Source organism: Thamnophis sirtalis, unplaced genomic scaffold (genome assembly GCF_051295495.1).
Source record: "Thamnophis sirtalis isolate CommonGarterSnake01/CBP01778 unplaced genomic scaffold, rThaSir2_p1.2 scaffold_2, whole genome shotgun sequence".
Taxonomy (NCBI): Eukaryota; Metazoa; Chordata; class Lepidosauria; order Squamata; family Natricidae; genus Thamnophis; species Thamnophis sirtalis.
The window spans coordinates 153,958,106-153,976,852 of record NW_028261382.1 but is presented as its reverse complement, the minus strand read 5'-3'; the positions used below and the strand labels follow the sequence as shown (position 1 = coordinate 153,976,852).

Genomic DNA, 18,747 nt, shown 5'->3' with positions numbered 1-18,747 from the left:
ATCCGGAGTCCAATAGGCAACCAGTGCAGCTCGCGGAGCATAGGTGTAACGTGAGTGTACCGGGATGCACCCACAATTGCTCGCGCGGCTGCATTCTGGATAAGCTGAAGTCTCTGAATGCTCTTCAAGGGCTGCCCCATGCAGAGCGCATTACAGTAGTCCAGTCTTGAGGTCACAAGGGCGTGAGTGACTGTTCTGAGGGCCTCCCGGTTCAGGTAGGGGCGCAATTGGTGCACCAGAGGGACCTGTCCCCCTGGTCACAGCCGACAGATGGTGTTCTAAAGTCAGCTGTGGGTCCAGAAGGACTCCCAAATTGCGAACCCTGTCTGAGGGGCGTATAATTTCACCCCCCAGCCTGAGAGATGGAATACAAGGCCAATTTTTGGGAGGGAAAAACACAAGACACTCGGTCTTGTCGGGATTGAGTGCAAGCTTGTTTACACCCATCCAGACCCTAACAGCTTCCAGGCACTGACACATCACGTCAACCGCTTCACTGAGTTGGCACGGGGCGGAGAGATACAATTGTGTATTGTCCGCATATTGGTGGTATTTTGTCCCGTGCTGCCGAATGATCTCACCCAGTGGCTTCATGTAGATGTTAAACAGGAGGGGGGACAGGACCGAACCCTGTGGCACCCCATACTTAAGGGGCCTAGGGGTCGACCTCTGCCCTCCAACCAACCCTGACTGCGACCTGTCCGACAGGTAGGAGGAGAACCATCGAAGAACAGTGCCTCCCACTCCCACCTCTCGCAACCGTCGCAGAAGGATACCATGGTCGATGGTATCAAAGGCCGCTGAGAGGTCAAGAAGCACTAGGACGGAGGCACGACCCCCATCCCTGGCTCGGCAGAGATCATCGATCAGTGCGACCAAAGCAGTTTCTGTGCTGTAGCCAGGCGTGAAACCAGACTGAAAGGAGTCTAGATAATCGGTTTCATCCAAGGACTGCCGGAGTTGAGAGGCCACCACTTTCTCAACAACCTTCCCAACGAAGGGGTGGTTGGAGACTGGACGGTAGTTACTTAGAATGCCTGGATCCAAAGACGACTTCTTCAGGAGGGGTCTCACCACTGCCGCCTTTAGAAGGGGCGGGAAGGACCCCTCCCGAAGAGAGGCGACAATTATCGTCTGGATCCTGCCCCATGTCACCTCCCTGCTGTTCGCGACCAGCCAGGAGGGGCACGGGTCCAGCACACAAGTGGAGGCACTCACAGCTCCCATGGCCTTGTCCACTTCCTCAGGTGTGACAAGTTGAAAATCAATCCATAAATTCTGCTCAAGACCCTCCCCCGGTACCTCGGCTGGCTCTGAGCAATTGGAGTCCAGGTCTGTCCGAAGCCGGGCAACTTTATCCGCGAGAAATTGGACAAATTCCTCAGCTCTACCTTGTAACGGGTCCCCCGCATCCCTCCCTTTCAAGAGGGAGCGGGCTATCCTGAACAGGGCGGCTGGGCACGACTCAGCGGACGTAATCAGAGCGGCAAAATAAGCATTTTTTGATGTCTGAATTGCCAGGAGATAGGCTCTGATGCAGGTTTTCAACAGTGCTCGATCTGACTCGGACTTATTGGACCTCCAGCGGCGCTCTAGGCGTCTCTTTTGGCGTTTCATCTCCCAGAGTTCCTCAGTAAACCAAGGAGCCCTCCTGGATCCACAACCTCGGAGAGGCCGTAAAGGCGCAATCCGGTTACATCATGCCACAGGGAAGAGAATGCTTTACCTCTCTAAAATATTGCAACTTTGAAATGCTCCAGAAACTTTTATGGAGAAAATGGTCCCGTTGTTAAATTAAAAATCATTGCAGGCTGCAAAGGAATACCTGGCATGCCAATTAGCTGTGCAGTGGCTAAGAAGCAGCAGAAGCAGCACTGGAAATTTTAGCGGTGGTGAGGCTTGGAGATGTTCAAAGTACTGGGCAGTGGGCCCTTTGAGAAAAGAGCTGCAAATTTATCTACTTTTTGAAAAATGTTGGTAAGCACACAAGTCTGCTTAGTGAGCCAAACGTTGTGCAGGCCTGTTCTATTGACTCCATAGTAGTAGAATAAAAATCTTTTCATCTTTCTCTATTTTTCCTACTTTGTTTTCTGTTACTGTTGTTTGAAAATATTCTTTTATTGCTTTCTGATCGGAAAACATAGACTTAAATATCATTTGTATAAACCCTTTCCCTGCCCCTTACTCATTTGCAATAATGATCCAATTTGGGGTTTAGATAGAGGCAGCTGGTGATATGGCATTATGCCATATTAACATGCTTTTACAAATGTGAATTGTTCTTCTATCAAAAGATTGATGAAAAAAGGAATTGGGTTTGCATAATCCACACAAATCTACTAAAACCAAATGTTTTCTGTCGTATTTGCTGATTTGAAATTTCAGTTTTGTTATGCATCATGGGGATGCTTTTCTTTTTAAAAAAGTCAAATTCCACTGTTCATGTCAGATAAACTGTTTTAAACGTCTAATCTGGTGGAGCACATTTCTAAGATGTTATAAGCTACATGGAAATAAATAATTTGTTTATGTACAATGAAGAAAAACAGCATTTCAATGTTTTACAGTGCTAACTTAATATAACCTTAGCATATCCGGTTGTCTTAGTTCTTTCTGAGTCAGTGGACCAACCACGGGAGCAGTGGTTGCGCAAATGGAGCTTTGTGTACCCGCCTGCTGCTTGCATGGCCAGATTGCCAACTGGCCATGGACTGATATCAGTCTATGGACCAAGGGTTGGGACCTGTGTTCTACTTAATGGTTCAGCTTATAAAAAGATAGGAGTTCAAATTTAAAGATCACAAGTGTGATTATAATCTTTACTTAAAGAATGGTATGGCATGGTTCCAACGAAGTATCACAAGTTGTGGAGACTTGCCTATAGGAGTCTTTGGTTCTAACATTATCAGTACCTCACACATGAAGAAAAAATGAATAAACATCAAATTAACAATAATTAAAACATAACAAAATGTGGATGTTATGGTGAATTGGCAAACCCTAACTATTCATAAAACTTAATGGGATGAGAACTCACTGACTGATGAAGAAAGAGTTTGAAATGATCATAGACAATTCAATGGAAGTTTCAACACAGAGTGCATCTGTTGTAAAAAAGGCCAACATGATAATAAGGCTAACAAGGAACAGTATTAAAAAGAGAGATGCTAATATTTAACAACATATAAATCAATATTTATGAATACATGAATCAAAATACAGTATGATCAGGAAACTGGAACATCTTCCTATGAGGAAAAGTCAAGACAATTGAGGTTTTTGTCTAAAAAAACGGCAAATAAGAGAGACTGAGGTGTGCAAAATTATGCATGGTAGAATAAAGTCAACAAGCTGAAGCTATTCTCTACTTCCCAAACTACTAGAACCAGAGTGCAACCAATGAAACTGAATCCTCGAAGAATCAGGACAGACCAAAAAACAATTTTTAAACACAAAAAAGCTTGTTGTAGCTTCTACATAAATCAATGGGAAAATAAAACATGACTTTACAATTAAGGGAACATGTGTTCACTTTTCTATTTTAGCTTATATCAGCAAAGTTCACTCATTTATTCTAGAAGAATAACTCATCAGATGACATGAGAAAAGCCTGTTCCTCAGATTCTTCTCATACTATGGTAGCTATAGATAACTGGAAGAACAAGTTCTACTGAAAGCACCTTTTATGTGGTGCTTTTATCTAATGTTGCTATATTACACAGGACAGCCATACATCCCAGTGGCTCTATACTAAAATAACGCTGTAATGAGTTTTTACGACTATTAGAAGTAGATAATAGCTTCTTGGCTGTTGACAAAGATAAGTTTTATAATAAACTTAAACCTAGAGAGACTTGGCTGATTTTCTACTTAATATTGCTGTTTTTATGTAATTTATAAGCAGCTAAGAAATTTGAATGTCGGCAACAAAAGGATTTTAGTAAATAGATACTATTTGTTAAATTCTATGCCATCCAACTCACTAATACAGTAACTCTGGCCTCTAATATAATAAAAAGTTAAAAAATGCTAAAAACAATTAAAATTAGAATAAAAAGATTAACAACCAAGACGATGGACAGCTTGGGGTGAAAAACTTCTCTACATATAACTTATATGTATACGTATAACTTCTATACTCAATATAGCAGGCTCCCTTCTTTGGCCAATGAGATTTGAAGTGAGTCCTTTCTGCTGGAATGAGTTGGGCAGGTTAGTCCCATCAGGTTAAGGGAGGTCCTCAGATACCTTGAACCCATGCCATAAAGGGCATATTGATGCTACCTCATCATCCCATAGTGCTGGAGGATTTCAGCAAGTGGTTTCATGTTAATATACTTCAAAGTTCTAATTCTGTTATTAATTCTGTTGTTCAGTGTGGGTCAGCTCTGCTACTATCAACAATCTAGTAATAGAAGCCTTTTATACTTTAAAGTTTATGTATTTTTATTGTTTTGATTAAACGTCAGGTAATGATATCCCATAGTTACTATGACAAATAAGCACGCTTTTATTTTAACTAATGGTGACATTCATCTATGATATGAAAAAGGAAGCTAAACAATCATAGAAATATTGTTTCACTAGCTGTGTAATTTTATGTTATGGTTCCGTCTTGTTTTAAACTATTAAGATAGATCAAATGGAGTTTGATGTCTCATAAACTTATTCATAATTCATCTGTCACCCAAATGCTTGCTAGAATTATTATAGAATTATCATATATTTCTAAACAATATATGTAATTATGATGATATACCAGCCAGAAAACCTACAGAAATAATGATGATGATGATGATGATGATGATGACGACAACAACAACAACAACAACCAACCAACCAACCAACCTGTCATGGCTTGGATAGACTATAAGAAAGCATTTGATTCAGTTCCCCATAGCTGGATCAAGAAATGCCTGCATCAGCAGCAACATACAAAAATTCATGGAAACTTCAATGAACCTCTGGAAAACGAAGCTTATAGCTAATGAAGAAGTATTGGGTGAAGTGGAAACTAAATGAGGGATTTTCCAGGGCGATTCCCTTTCACCCCTACTTTTTATACTCTCAATGGAACCACTGACAATCATTTTGAAGAAGATGAACTATGGATACGAACTTGCAAAGAAAGGACTGAAAATTTCGCACTTGGTGTACATGGATGATTTGAAGCTGTTTGGTAAAACAAAAGCTGAACTGACTTTATTAATTGAAAGCACAAAAGAATTTAGCCAAGACATTGGTATGCAGTTTGGAATAGTTAAATGTGCAACAATGGCAACCAAAGCAAGCAAGGTCATAGAAGATGATGGAATAGACTTGAGAATGAAGAAATGATAAAGGCAATAAAACCAAAAGAAGGCTATAAGTACTTGGGGATTTTAGAGGCCTCTGACTTAATGCATAATAAAGTCAAGGAATTAACTTCAGCCAAATACATTCGACGAATTCGCAAGATATTAAAGTCCAAATTGAGTGGAGAAAACATCATAAAAGCCATAAATACCTGGGCTATACTTGTGATCCAATACTCTGCAGGAATAATTGACTGGACCCAGATGGAGTTGGATAATTTGGACAGAAAAACAAGGAAGCTTATGACAATGAATCATATTTTGCACCCTAAAAGTGATGTTGACTGATTATATCTACCAAGAGCAGAGGGTGGTCAAGGACTTCTACAAGTAAAACAGACTGTGGAAGAAAAAAAACACAGCTTGAATGATTACATCCAGAAAAGTGAAGAACCAATGATTAATGATTAAGGAGGCCTTTTAAAGATAACTAAGTCAAAAGCTGAATATAAGAAAGAAATAATTGAGAAACGAGCTGAAAATTGGAAAAACAAAGCTATGCATAGTCAATACTTGAAAAGTATTGAAGGCAAAGCTGACCAAAAGCTAACTGGGAACTGGTTAAGATCAGGAGCTCTGAAAAAAGAAACAGAAGGCTTTATTTTGGCAGCTCAAGAACAAGCCTTAGCCACAAACTACATGAAGGCAAAAATTCAACATGTTACCTTCAACAGCAAATGTCGCCTCTGTAATGAGAAAGTCGAGACAGTTGACCACTTGATCAGTGGGTGCAGCAAAACTTCACAAACTACCTACAATGCCATGCTTGCGTTGCTAAGATCATTCACTGGAAATTGTGCCAAAAGTTTGGATTTGAGTACAGCAAAAACCTCTGGGACCATCAGGTTGAGAAAGTTTTAGAGAATGAGAAAGTCAAGATCTTGTGGGACTTCAGAATTCAGACTGACAGGCACTTGGCCCACAACACACCTGACATAACAATAGTTGAAAAGAAAAAAGTATGGTTCATTGACATTGCAATACCTGGAGATGCACAAATTGAAGATAAACAGCAAGAAAAAATCACAAAGTACTGGGACTTGCAAATTGAAGTTGAGCGACTGTGAAAAAAGAAATCGTGTGTTGTCCCGATCGTAATTGGAGCCCTTGGCGCAAAACTCAAAGGGCTACCTTGCTATTTGGAAATGTTAAATTTGTCAGACTTGAACATTCTGATTCTACAAAAAACCGCCCTACTTGGAACAGCTTATATCCTCTGACGTTACCTTAACAATTCCTAGGTCCTTGGTTAGGACTTGAGCTGTTGAGCTACCAACCAGCCCCAAAGGCTATGAATCTCACCAAAGATTAACCGCATAATAATAATAATAATAATAATAATAATAATAATAATAATAATAATAACAACAACAACAACAACAACAACAATAACAACAACAACTCCGCCATTGCCGGTCCCAAGCCCGGATGAGAAAGGAGGAAGGTTGGGGTCAGGTTGGCATCTGGTCCCGTAAAAAAAAACCAGCCAACCCATACAATATGGTGAAAAAACCAAATAAGAATTCCATACCGCATTGGTCGTCGCGCGGGTTAACAAGGGCCGTGGCGGATGTTGGGGTCCCTGGACATCCGTCGACAAGTGGGCTACAAGTGGACCAGCCAACAAAACGACAAAAATATAGTGCAGATGAAAACCGTGCCATAATGGCCTGTTACTACAACTCAGAGCCAGAAAAAAGAGGCTATTTAAAGCGAATGTATGAATTATGGAAACAACAATATCCAGATTCAAATGTTAGTGAACAATGACTAGCAGATCAAAGGCGATTTATTATACGGAATAAAGTGTTTAGTGAAGTTGAACATGAGGAAATTCAGACAAATTGCAAAACCCAAAAAACAATATCACAAGCGGAAATAACTGATATTCAAGACACAACTAAAGACATTATAGTAGAACTCCCAGAAGAAGCTCTCGGGGAGGAAATAACATCACCACCACTAGAACCAGTTATCACTGAACCAACTGATGAACTAACTCAAAAACAAAAAGAATTGAAGGATAAGATCATGGAGCATTTTCTGCTTAATGAGGAAAGGCAACGTTTACCATCACTAAAAACTGTGCCGAAGAAAATTTTGGCCCCTATCATGAAAATGGTTAATGCAGTGTTTTCAACAATTGAACCGGGATCCATCTTGGAAACAAACCAGTTAATGTACAGCGCAGCTGTAACAGTCACTAATGAACTAGGCATTAAAATTAAAGTACCTAGTCACACAACAGAAAAAGCATCAAAGCCAAAGTGGAAAATCCGTTTAGAACAAAAAATCAAAAAATTAAGGGCAGATGCTAGTAACTTAAAGAACATGCATGAGCAACGGCTTAAAAACAACAAAATCATAGATCGGCTAATCAGAAGATATAGATTGGATACAAGAAACATCAATGAAGCTGTAGAGATTGTAAAACAGCAGATAACAGCAACAGCTAGAAAAATTGAAAGATATGAGGCACGAATCATCCAATATAAACAAAATCAGCAATTTCGATCAGACCAACGGCGTTTTTATCAAAGTCTTAATGTGAATGGTGACACCAAAAGTGAAAAACCAGAAAAACAGGCCACAGTTGAATTCTGGAAAGAATTGTGGGAAAATGCAAAGGACTACAACAAGGAAGCAAAGTGGATACATGACTTTGAGAAAAGCATTGGCAACAAACAAATGCAAGTATTAGAAATAACAACTGAGATGGTCAAAAATCGAGTTAAAAAGGTAAAGAATTGGACATCACCTGGAAAGGACCAATTACATGGTTTCTGGCTCAAATATCTGACCAGTTTACATGCAATATTGGCCAGGCAACTGAATGAAATTTTACAAAAGGGCCAAATTGATGAATGGTTGACAACTGGAAAAACATACTTGATTCAGAAAGATGCAACTAAAGGAACAACACCTGAAAACTACAGACCAATAACATGCTTGCCAACAACCTTCAAATTACTCACAGGCATTATTGCAGATAACATGATGGATTATTTGGAAACAAACAACATCTTGCCAGTAGAGCAAAAAGGCAACAAAAGAAGGAGCAGGGGCACAAAAGATCAGCTTCTAATTGATAAAATGATATTAGAAAATTGTAAGAACAGAAAAACGAACTTGAATATGGTCTGGATTGATTACAAAAAGGCATTTGACTCACTGCCACATAGTTGGATCATAAAATGCTTAGAAACAACTGGCATTAGCAAAATAGCAGTAGCAATAGCAGTAGACTTATATACCGCTTCATAGGGCTTTCAGCCCTCTCTAAGCGGTTTACAGAGAGTCAGCATATTGCCCCCAACAATCTGGGTCCTCATTTTACCCACCTCGGAAGGATGGAAGGCTGAGTCAACCCTGAGCCGGTGGGATTTGAACCGCTGAACTGCTGATCTAGCAGTAGCTTGCAGTGCTGCATTTAACCACTGCGCCACCTTGGCTCAAAAATATTACATCCTTTACTGAAAAGGTGATGAAACAATGGAGAACTGAGTTGGCAGTAGGGAATGAGATCTACGGAATGGTTAATATCAAGCGAGGAATTTTTCAGGGTGATTCACTTTCACCTCTTCTCTTCATCATCGCAATGATCCCACTATCAGTAATCTTAAAAAAAATGAAATTAGGCTACCAAACAGCCAAAGAAGCTGAAAAAATTTCGCATTTACTATATATGGATGATTTGAAACTCTATGGAAAGTCAGAAATAGAAATCCAATCATTGACAAACACAGTCCAAGTATTCAGCACCAATATTTCAATGCAGTTTGGCATGGAAAAATACGCCATAAAAAGGGGCAAAATCACTGCATGTGAGGGAATTGAAATGCCCAATGGCCAATTAATTAAATGCAAAGAAAATGAAGCCTACAAATACTTAGGCATTCTGCAGTTGGATAACATCAAGCATGGAGAAGTAAAAACTATTGTCAGGTGAGAGTACACCAACAGAGTTAGGAAAATTTTGAAATCTAAATTGAATGGTGGAAATACAATCAAGGCCATAAATACCTGGGCAATACCAGTTATAAGATACACAGCTGGTATAGTTAACTGGACACAAGCTGATTTGGACCTTTTGGACCGAAAAACCAGGAAACTAATGATAATGCACTACAGTTTACATCCACGTGGTGATACTGATAGACTATATCTGCCCCGAAAATCAGGTGGCAGAGGATTATTACAAGTGAAGCAAACAGTTGAAGAAGAAAAACATGCACTGGCTGATTATTTAAAAGAAAGTCAAGAACATCTATTAATCGAAGTAAAGAACAAAAATCTACTGAAGGCCCAACAGACGAAACAAGAATACAGAAAAGATGTGATAGAATCAAGAATGGAGAGTTGGCAGAACAAAGCACTGCAATTTCTGGAAAAAATAAAAGATAAAGTGGACAGTGAACAAACTTGGTTATGGTTAACAACAGGTACATTAAAGAAAGAAACAGAGTCACTAATCCTTGCTGCGCAAGAACAAGCTATCCGCACAAATGCCATTAAGGCCAAAATCGAAAAATCCTCTGATGATGCCAAATGCAGACTTTGCAAAGAAGCTGATGAAACTGTTGATCACATACTCAGCTGCTGTAAAAAAATTGCGCAGACTGATTATAAATTGCGGCACAATTCAGTAGCACAAATGATCCATTGGAATTTGTGCAAAAATTATAATATCAAAACAGCAAAAAACTGGTGGAAACATCAGCCTGAAAAAGTCACTGAAAATCAGATGGTCAAGATCTTGTGGGATTTCCGTATACAAACTGACAAAATACTGGCGCATAATACACCAGACATCACACTGGTTGAGAAAAATAAGGTCACAATCATAGACATCGCAATACCAGGTGATAGCAGGGTCGCCGAGAAGGAACATGAAAAAATCGCAAGATACCAGGACTTAAAAATCGAAATTCAACGACTATGGCACAAACCAGCAGTGATAATTCCAGTGGTAATTGGCACACTGGGTGCTATACCAAAAGCACTGGAATTACATTTAAAACAGTTAAAAATTGACAAAATCACCATCAGTCAAATGCAAAAAGCCGCACTGCTTGGATCTGCACGCATATTACGAAAATACGTTATGACGTCCTAAGCCCCTGGGTGGGGCCCGACTAGTAACCAATGCCAAATCCGGCGAAACAACTGGCCGCTGTGATACAATTGTATAATAATAATCCGGTCTATCAATACTACTCACATGGTATTTCCAAAACATGAAGGTAAAAATGACATAAAAAAAGAATAGGATCAGAAATGAAAAAATAAAAAAATGTCAAAAAACTATCTGCATACAATTTGTATTATATAAAGGAATGAAAAGGCAGGGGGATTGCCCCTGTTTGTTAAGAATGAGTTCTGAATGACAATTAATGATATAGCCAATAAATTTTCAGCTTCCTTTCTTATGTGAACAATACTTGCATACTTCAGTTCTGTAACTCTTCAGAAATATTTCCTGTGGAGTTATGGTTTGTATTTCATAAAAGTATGTATGTGCTGCCATTTGGAAGAAGAACCGTAATCAATTTCATTATTTCTTTAGGTTGACCAATTATTTCAACATACTTTCTGGAATGGATAAATTATTACCCTGGATAAACTCTGTTGTGTCAAAATAAACATAATAAAAAAAATCTTGGTCTAAATATGTAATTAAGAGATCCTTCTTAGAGAATTGTCGTTTTTAGTTTCGAATGCCATTTCATAATGGTTATGTTTATTTCTTCAAAGGAATCAAACTATGTCAAAAACAATATATATATTAATAATACCTAAGATACAATACAGCACAGGTTTGAATCCCAGTAAGGGTATGGCTAGCTGATGAGAGCTAAATAGCTTGAAATAGATCTATACTAGTCTCCCTTTATTTATTTATCAGCACAAATACAACACAAAATGTAACAAAGGCAACAGTAAAAAATATTGGGTTTCTGTCTGGATGGTCTCTTGTGACGAGCCGATGGACAGAGAATGGAAGTAGTGAACTTCCTCCCATATTTGGGCATACCGGGGGTTGTAACTCTAAATAAATATATGTATGTATGTATGTATGTATGCATGCATGCAAGCAAAACTCACCCAAGATCTAAACCTAATACCCGAGGTTTTCTCACATATGTTCATCTACTTCTGCCACAAATTTATTTTCAATTTCTTTATAAATCCCCTCTGTTACCTGAGTGGAGTGATTTAATATATATCTACTACAGGTGTGTCAAACTGGTAGTCTGCGGCCTGGATATGCAACGCGCAGGCCACACCCAACCCAGCTGCACGAAGTGATAAAATGTCACGAAATGTCATGTCACAGCAACGTGACGTGACATTGCAAGTTTGACACTCGTGATCTACATGAAAGCTTGCTAAACTGACAGATCATGGCTTGAACTCTCCAAAGTCTACATTTTGTTTAAATAATATGTACTTAGGAACATTCTAAAGACAACATTGAAATCTTTTTCAATGTACAAATTCCATCAATCAAGTGTTTTACTAATTAATACATATAAATGTAATTGCATAATAAAAATGATAGACTGTATTTCACAGATTTCATATTTGGCAACAGTATTTTTTCTTTCTAATTTGAGATGTTTCTATATTGTTTAATACTTCATATGTTGGTGACAAGTGTAGATACTTCATATTTTTTTCTTTTTTCTATATTACTTGTTTCTTTTTATTAATTATGTTATATTTTATTTTTTGTATAATTGTTTTGATATTTTTAGTAAGTTTTAAAAAATATCTGTGTTTTTAAAAAAGCATAATAATAAAATGAAAAAAACCTAAGAATACTCTAATACTGCTTTCAAAGTTTACCTAATGAAGTATACAACATTCGTTTTTTAAATAATGTCTTTTTAAATAGTGCCTTTAAACTGTGTCTTTACATTACTTCTTGATGTTGTTCAAAAGTACCAAAGCCTGATATTTCCATAATGCTAGTCATATTAATTAGTTATCAAGAGTAGAGGAGGGGTTTTTTTGGCTGTAGATTTAAAGTATTTAGTAAATACTTGCTAAATCTATCCCATTATCTGTGGAATTAATATTCTACAATCTTATTTTCCCCTCTGCATGACAAATATGAATTTTGAAGGAAAATCAAATAGCAAATTCACCTGTCCTTTAATTGAATTGAATTTAAAGATTTTCTTTTGTATGTTGAAGGAATTGTCCATCTGTGAAGACCTATTTTATATCTTCCATTGGATTTCTCTGCAAGTAGTAAAATTAAACCAAAGTTTTTGCTTTCTTTCTATAATTACTTGTGAAACCTATTGCCCATTTTACCAAGCAATTTTACAAGATTTCTATATGAAATTAAATATTCGCCTTACCTTCAAGTTACAGCAGAAATACTGATAACCATTATAATGTCATTTGGGGTGATTATACAGTATATTCTGATATAGTTGGATTATTTTAACACAAGCATTCTAACATTAATTTGCTTATAATACTATCAAAAAAGTGTCAGTTCTCAGAATGTCATTCAACACTTTTAAACTTTAGATGTAAAAAACAGCATTCTTTAAAATCATCCATAAAAAGGGTTTTATTTAAGTTTTATTTAAGAATATACAGGAGATTTATATCTGCATGCTCACACATACACCAGACACATTATATAGGCCAAGGGAATATGTTTACTGGGCAAAATGAAGTACAATAATTAACCAAAATAGACTGCATTAACTACTCACCTTTTTTTCATAACCAATACAACTCCAAGAAATATAATGACAAACAGCAAGATTCCTGCAATGATGCCAGCAATTTTAACAGTATGATCTGTTTGCTTCTCTTGTTCAGGATCTGGTTTCCTAGTGGCAGCACCTGAAATCAATATTTGAGAAGAAGAAAGAAAATAAGACATTGAATGTTTTGCTTATTAGTTTGTTATCATAAGAAGAAAAGTTATCATGGCTGGCAGACATAAAAACTTTTATTTCTAGGGCCTGCTGTTGTTTATAAAAAATGTAATTACTCCAAATGCCAAAATAAATTTTAGTGCCAACAGTTACTGCCCTGTTTTCACAAAGCAATTTGTTATATTTCATATTAGAGGTGTTGCCTTCCCAGTTTATTCTGCTACTTTATTGTAGTTATTGAAACAATAACTACTGTAAGCTTTTATCCAAATTTAATTTGCTGAAATGTATTTTGCAATTTTTTTAAATAAATGAAGCACTAATTCCTCAACATATTAGCTTAAACACCTGAAAATGTGAGATAAGCTAATTTAGCATGCAGTTTACCAGCAATTGTTTTGTTTTTACACAATAGACTTTTTGCCTTTAGAAATCTAAATCTAGGTCACATCTGGTGGGCAAATGACTCCTTCTAAGCAATTTATTCATAAAATAGAAAACAGCTGATGATCATACCACTGGCACCTACATTTCATATCTGTTTAAATGAGATAACCAGTGCCTTACAGCACCCACTGTGTTAAGCTTTTGTAACCTCCTCATTACAAAAACAAAACAAAACTGTTCTAAATTAGTTCTAAACTAATGCAGAATATTAGAAACTATGTCTTATGAATATTCATTTTCCTGAAAAATAACTTTAGCATTAATACTGTTAAGGATGCATTATTCAGTTCACCATGTTGACCTCTTTACAGGACTTCTGACATTTTAATCAAAATCTGGGCAGTATCCATCATTTGAGGCTCCATGTCACCTTTACAAGGTAGACAAATCATTCTGGAAACAAGTCTGATTTATAAGCTTTCTCATTAAATTTCCTGGGAAGTGACATGTACGTGAACGAGAAAAGAGTAAAATGTAATTATATTTTAAATCTGGGGAACAACACACAACAGAATCAAGGTCTTTCACTATTCAGATTAAGTGGGAGAGTGGTAGCCATTATTTGCTTAGACAATGTTAATGTGTATTTCTGAGATAGATTTTTTAAATTATTCAATTGATGTCAGATTTTCAGTGCCATTTGAAACTTTGGAAATAGAGCAACATATAAGCATAAATATGTAAACATTAAATGAATAAATAAATTCACACTAAAGCAAACAAGAGTCAGGCTTATAAAATTATTCTTGCTAGTTATAGGAATGATTTCACAAATTAATTGAAACATTAGTTGAACAACTATTATCCATTTTGTGTCTAGTAAAGGATTGAACTCATTTTCAATATGTAGATATAATAAATAAAGCCTTTCTTCACTGGAAAATTCCCAGAACCAATTATATGTCAACTTGACAAATGAAGACAATATCGAGGTTGCTAATCAGAAGAACTACTTTTATTTTGATTGTCCAAGTACTTAGTAGTTGCTTATCTGGCACATCTCACAATTTTTATCAAGCTTTTTGTCCATGATGAAGAAGAGGGCAGCAAGGAAAGTAATGAGAAAGTCAAGACATTTTACATGTGCCAAGTGTGAGGATCTTCATATGGTAATATTTTACTACTGGGCCACACAAATTTACATTGTCAATGTTTTTACAATGTCAGCAAGCTACAGTTATTTTTACTAGTCTTTTTTTTTTTTTTTTAAATTTCAACACCCAATTGTGTTCATACTATGCCCTTTTATGTAACCGTACATAAAGATCAGCAATGGAGGAATGTGGTCCTATCCTGAAAGAGTACAAGAGGAAAACAAGCACAACCACAAGTCAAACTATTTTAAATCAATTTAAGTTTGTCACATTTTTTACAGCTTTAGTAGAAACCGAAAGGTTCAACAGTACATAAGGCTAAAAAGAGAAGTATTTGCCATAGTCTTCTTCCTTGGTTTATAGATGTGATAATCTGTCAATAGTATGTTGGTTGGAGATGCTTACAACTTAAGATAGGGGTGTCAAACTTGCAGCATCATGTTGTCATTATGTGACATATTAACTCCCCCCCTTCGCTAAAACGGAGTGGGTGTAACCAGCGTGTGATGCATCTGGCCTGTGGGCTTGACACCCTGGCCTAAGGCAATACATATTAAAGGTACCATGTGGAGGAATTATTGTCTGCAATTGTCATCAATAAAGCTAATCCTGATGTCTTAGTAAGCAACTGTGGTCATATGAACAAGCCATATGAACTCTTATAAAATATGGGCATTATGTAATCATCTAGTAGTAGTATGAAACTATAGCTTCACTGCATGTAACCACCAGTTTGAATGTACAATTTGTCAGGCCTGCAATTATATTCCTTTTAGAATTTTGGCCTGCCACACTTTCTCTTATTTCATTATGCTGTTTCATTAGTATAGTCGATGGGAGGGGGGAATAGAAGGAGTAGGATTGTGGAATGTATTGTTTTTCATTCTTTACTAGAAGCCAAGGTCATCCTTTGTCTCCGCACTTTCACACCTGACCAGAAGAAGTTGGTTGTGGATGCCAGCGTGGAAGAAGAAGATTGGACCATGTGATGGATTGTGGGTGTGGGGACAAGATCATGAACTTTTAACTGGGTGGAATTCTGATGTCATTTCCAGTTTTGGGATTAACACAGATGTGCCTAAGATGCCTGTCTTATTAAATTGGAATTTTAAGGATAGTTTTGCCTTTGACTCTGATTTAATTCTGCATGGTATTTGGAACACTGACACAATTAAAGCCAGATATATGAAAATGATTTAATATAAATATATTTGAATATAAAACACTAATTCACCTTACTGAACTTGTTACTATCTCTGTTAAATGTTATATTACATTACACATGTGTACATTATGGCATCTATTTTTCCTGACATGTTATTTTTTTCACAAGCTCCATTCTTTCAGAGCACATTGGTTTGACTTTAATTTTTCCTTTAAACCCAACCAGAAGTGGGTCAATTTTTTTCATTAATGTTAAATGCACTTGTTTGTCTGCCCTTTTAGTTATGTCTTATACAGATGTTCCTATCAATATCACAATGCCAGCACATTAAGAGTATCTTTAAAAATGAGCATCACTGACTGAACAATAAACAGTTACAAAGGCTAGTAGATTAACCGGTCCAAGAAAGTTTTATATTGATTCTATTTTTTTTGCTACAACTTTTTACCTATGTGGTATGGAAACTGATAAACATCAATTTTTTTCTTTCTGGGGGAAAAAAAATGATCATACCTTGAAACTGTATAACTTTAAAAAACATGCAATCAAATTATTCAGAGGGCAGGATCTGTAAAAGTAACATCACTTTTCAGTATCTATCCTTGACTCATACTGCTAGTTAGGTTAGGGAGAAGAATGTTATACTCTTCTGTGACTATGACATTGTGATTAGGTGCAAGGATTCACATAAAATAGGACTGGATTGTCAAATAGTTGAGTGAGGTTTTTTTTTAAATGGCCTAATTCAAGGGGTTTACCAGAATGAAATGGTGTCTTTAAAATCAAGAATTTCCTTTTTGTAGCAATAAGTGATCCTGTGCACTTGCAGTTGTGGTGTTGTTGATGCAGAAACTGGGTCAAATGCTAAAGAGTTCAATCAAGACATCAGTTAAAGAAACTCATCTGTGTTTCAGTTGGGAATAAACAGGAACCTAAACCCTAAAAGGCTGTATTCAGGACTGATGAATTGATAGGGAGCTTGGAATATGAAGGTGGAAAAATATTAAAGTGTGGAAAAGAATAAAAGCAAGACAAAAGCCATAAAAATTATAGTTCTACCCCAACTCTCTCTGCATTCATTCCTATGGCCATACTGCTAGTGGCCAGGGGAAGCTGAGAGTGTACTGTACAGTGGCTCGCTTGGCCCAGCCATCCGCCTGTGCTCTATAGCTGTTTTTATGGCAAACGGCAAAGCGAGCATGTGCACACAGTGCCTGAATGAGCCCCAACAAGCAGCTGGTTGTCGCAGGGGCGGTGGATTGCACACATGCGCACAGCACAAGTGAGGCGCATGCGCGAACAGAACACATGAGTGTGTGATCAGCATACCGGTAGCGACAGTAAGAGCATCCCACCATTGGTCAGCCCACTAATTTCATGAAATATGTATGTATGTCATGACACATTTGATGCAAGTTGCATTATCTGTGTCATTTTTATATAAAAGACTGTGGTTTTTATTGGCATATAACCAGGAAAACAGCGATAGTTAGAATAGGGCCTATGCCAACAACAATGGAAAACTCTTGAAAAAATTATTCCCTGGTAGGAACAATATAATATTATGATAATCTTAAAAAAATTAAATTAATGTATGGAAGCTGCAGTTCTGAATTTTTTGTTTGTTTTGTCTGGATACCCAAAGACCAAAATAAACAGCCTAAGAATGAAGCATTTATATATCTACCAAATGTAACTTTAATTCAGTCTCAATAAATTTAGTAGAATGAATTTTATTTATTTATTATACTTTAACCAAAATACTTTTCTATTTAAATTTAGTTATTTGGTAAATCTGTATGGCCATGACCCTAAGCAGTGTATAAACTTAAAAAGTAAAATAACAAAAAAGTAACATCAAAAGCCATTAAAAAAATTAAAAATCCTAAAAAATAACCATAATCTCTACAGAATGTGCTTAATTTCCTTCTTAATACATTCGGTTTGTATTTGTAGGCTTCATATCCACATTTCCAGATCTACTGGAAAGTGGTTAAATGTAGCACTGCAGATTACTTCAGCTGACTGCAGTTCTGCAGTTCGGCTGTTCAAATCTCACCGGCTCAGGGTTGACTCAGCCTTCCATCCTTCCGAGGTGGGTAAAATGAGGACCCGGATTGTTGTTGGGGGCAATATGCTGACTCTGTAAACCGCTTAGAGAGGGCTGAAAGCCCTATGAAGCGGTATATAAGTCTAACTGCTATTGCTATACTGACTGGCTAGCAAAGCCTTCTAGAAGATCTGAAAGGTTGGGGCCAATCTGACCAATCTGGATAATGCAAGCGGTGGGCCCTGCAACAGAAAAAAAATCTTCTCCTGAGTCCAATCAGATGATAACAAGCAACATGCCTCTCATAGCAGAATTGATGGGATGGTTAGATGTGATTGGAAACAGCCAGTCCCCCAAATAACCAAATCCATGGTTTGGGCTTTATAATTCATTACCAGCATCTTGAATTGAACCTGGAAGCATACTGGTAAGCAATATAGCACATAGAGCAGAGGTATACAGCTAGTCTTTGGATTACAACAACAATTGAGCCCAAAATTTCTGTTGCTATGTGAGACAGTTGTTAGGTGAATTTTGCTCCAATTTATGATCTCACAGCTAAGGGAATCACTATTAGTAACACAGTTGTTTCTGTCTTTCTGTCTTTCCCATTGTTAGGAGGTTGCAAAAGGTAATGACATGATGCTAGGACACTGAAACTGTCATAAATATTAGTTAGTTCCCAAGCATTTGAATTTTGATCATGTGACATGGTTGTAAGTGTGAAAAATGA

The 18,747-nt window shown here is 37.2% G+C and overlaps 1 protein-coding gene across 16 annotated transcripts in view; it reads right to left on the bottom strand.

Moving 5' to 3' along the window:
- Positions 1-18,747, bottom strand: part of PTPRM (protein tyrosine phosphatase receptor type M) — a 477,367-nt gene that overhangs the window by 137,033 nt on the left and 321,587 nt on the right. For all 16 annotated transcript variants that reach the window (XM_087707256.1, XM_087707257.1, XM_087707258.1 and 13 more), the window contains one exon: positions 13,091-13,223. In XM_087707256.1, coding sequence (XP_087563382.1) covers positions 13,091-13,223 — 133 coding nt within the window. The remainder of the gene's footprint in view (positions 1-13,090; positions 13,224-18,747) is intronic.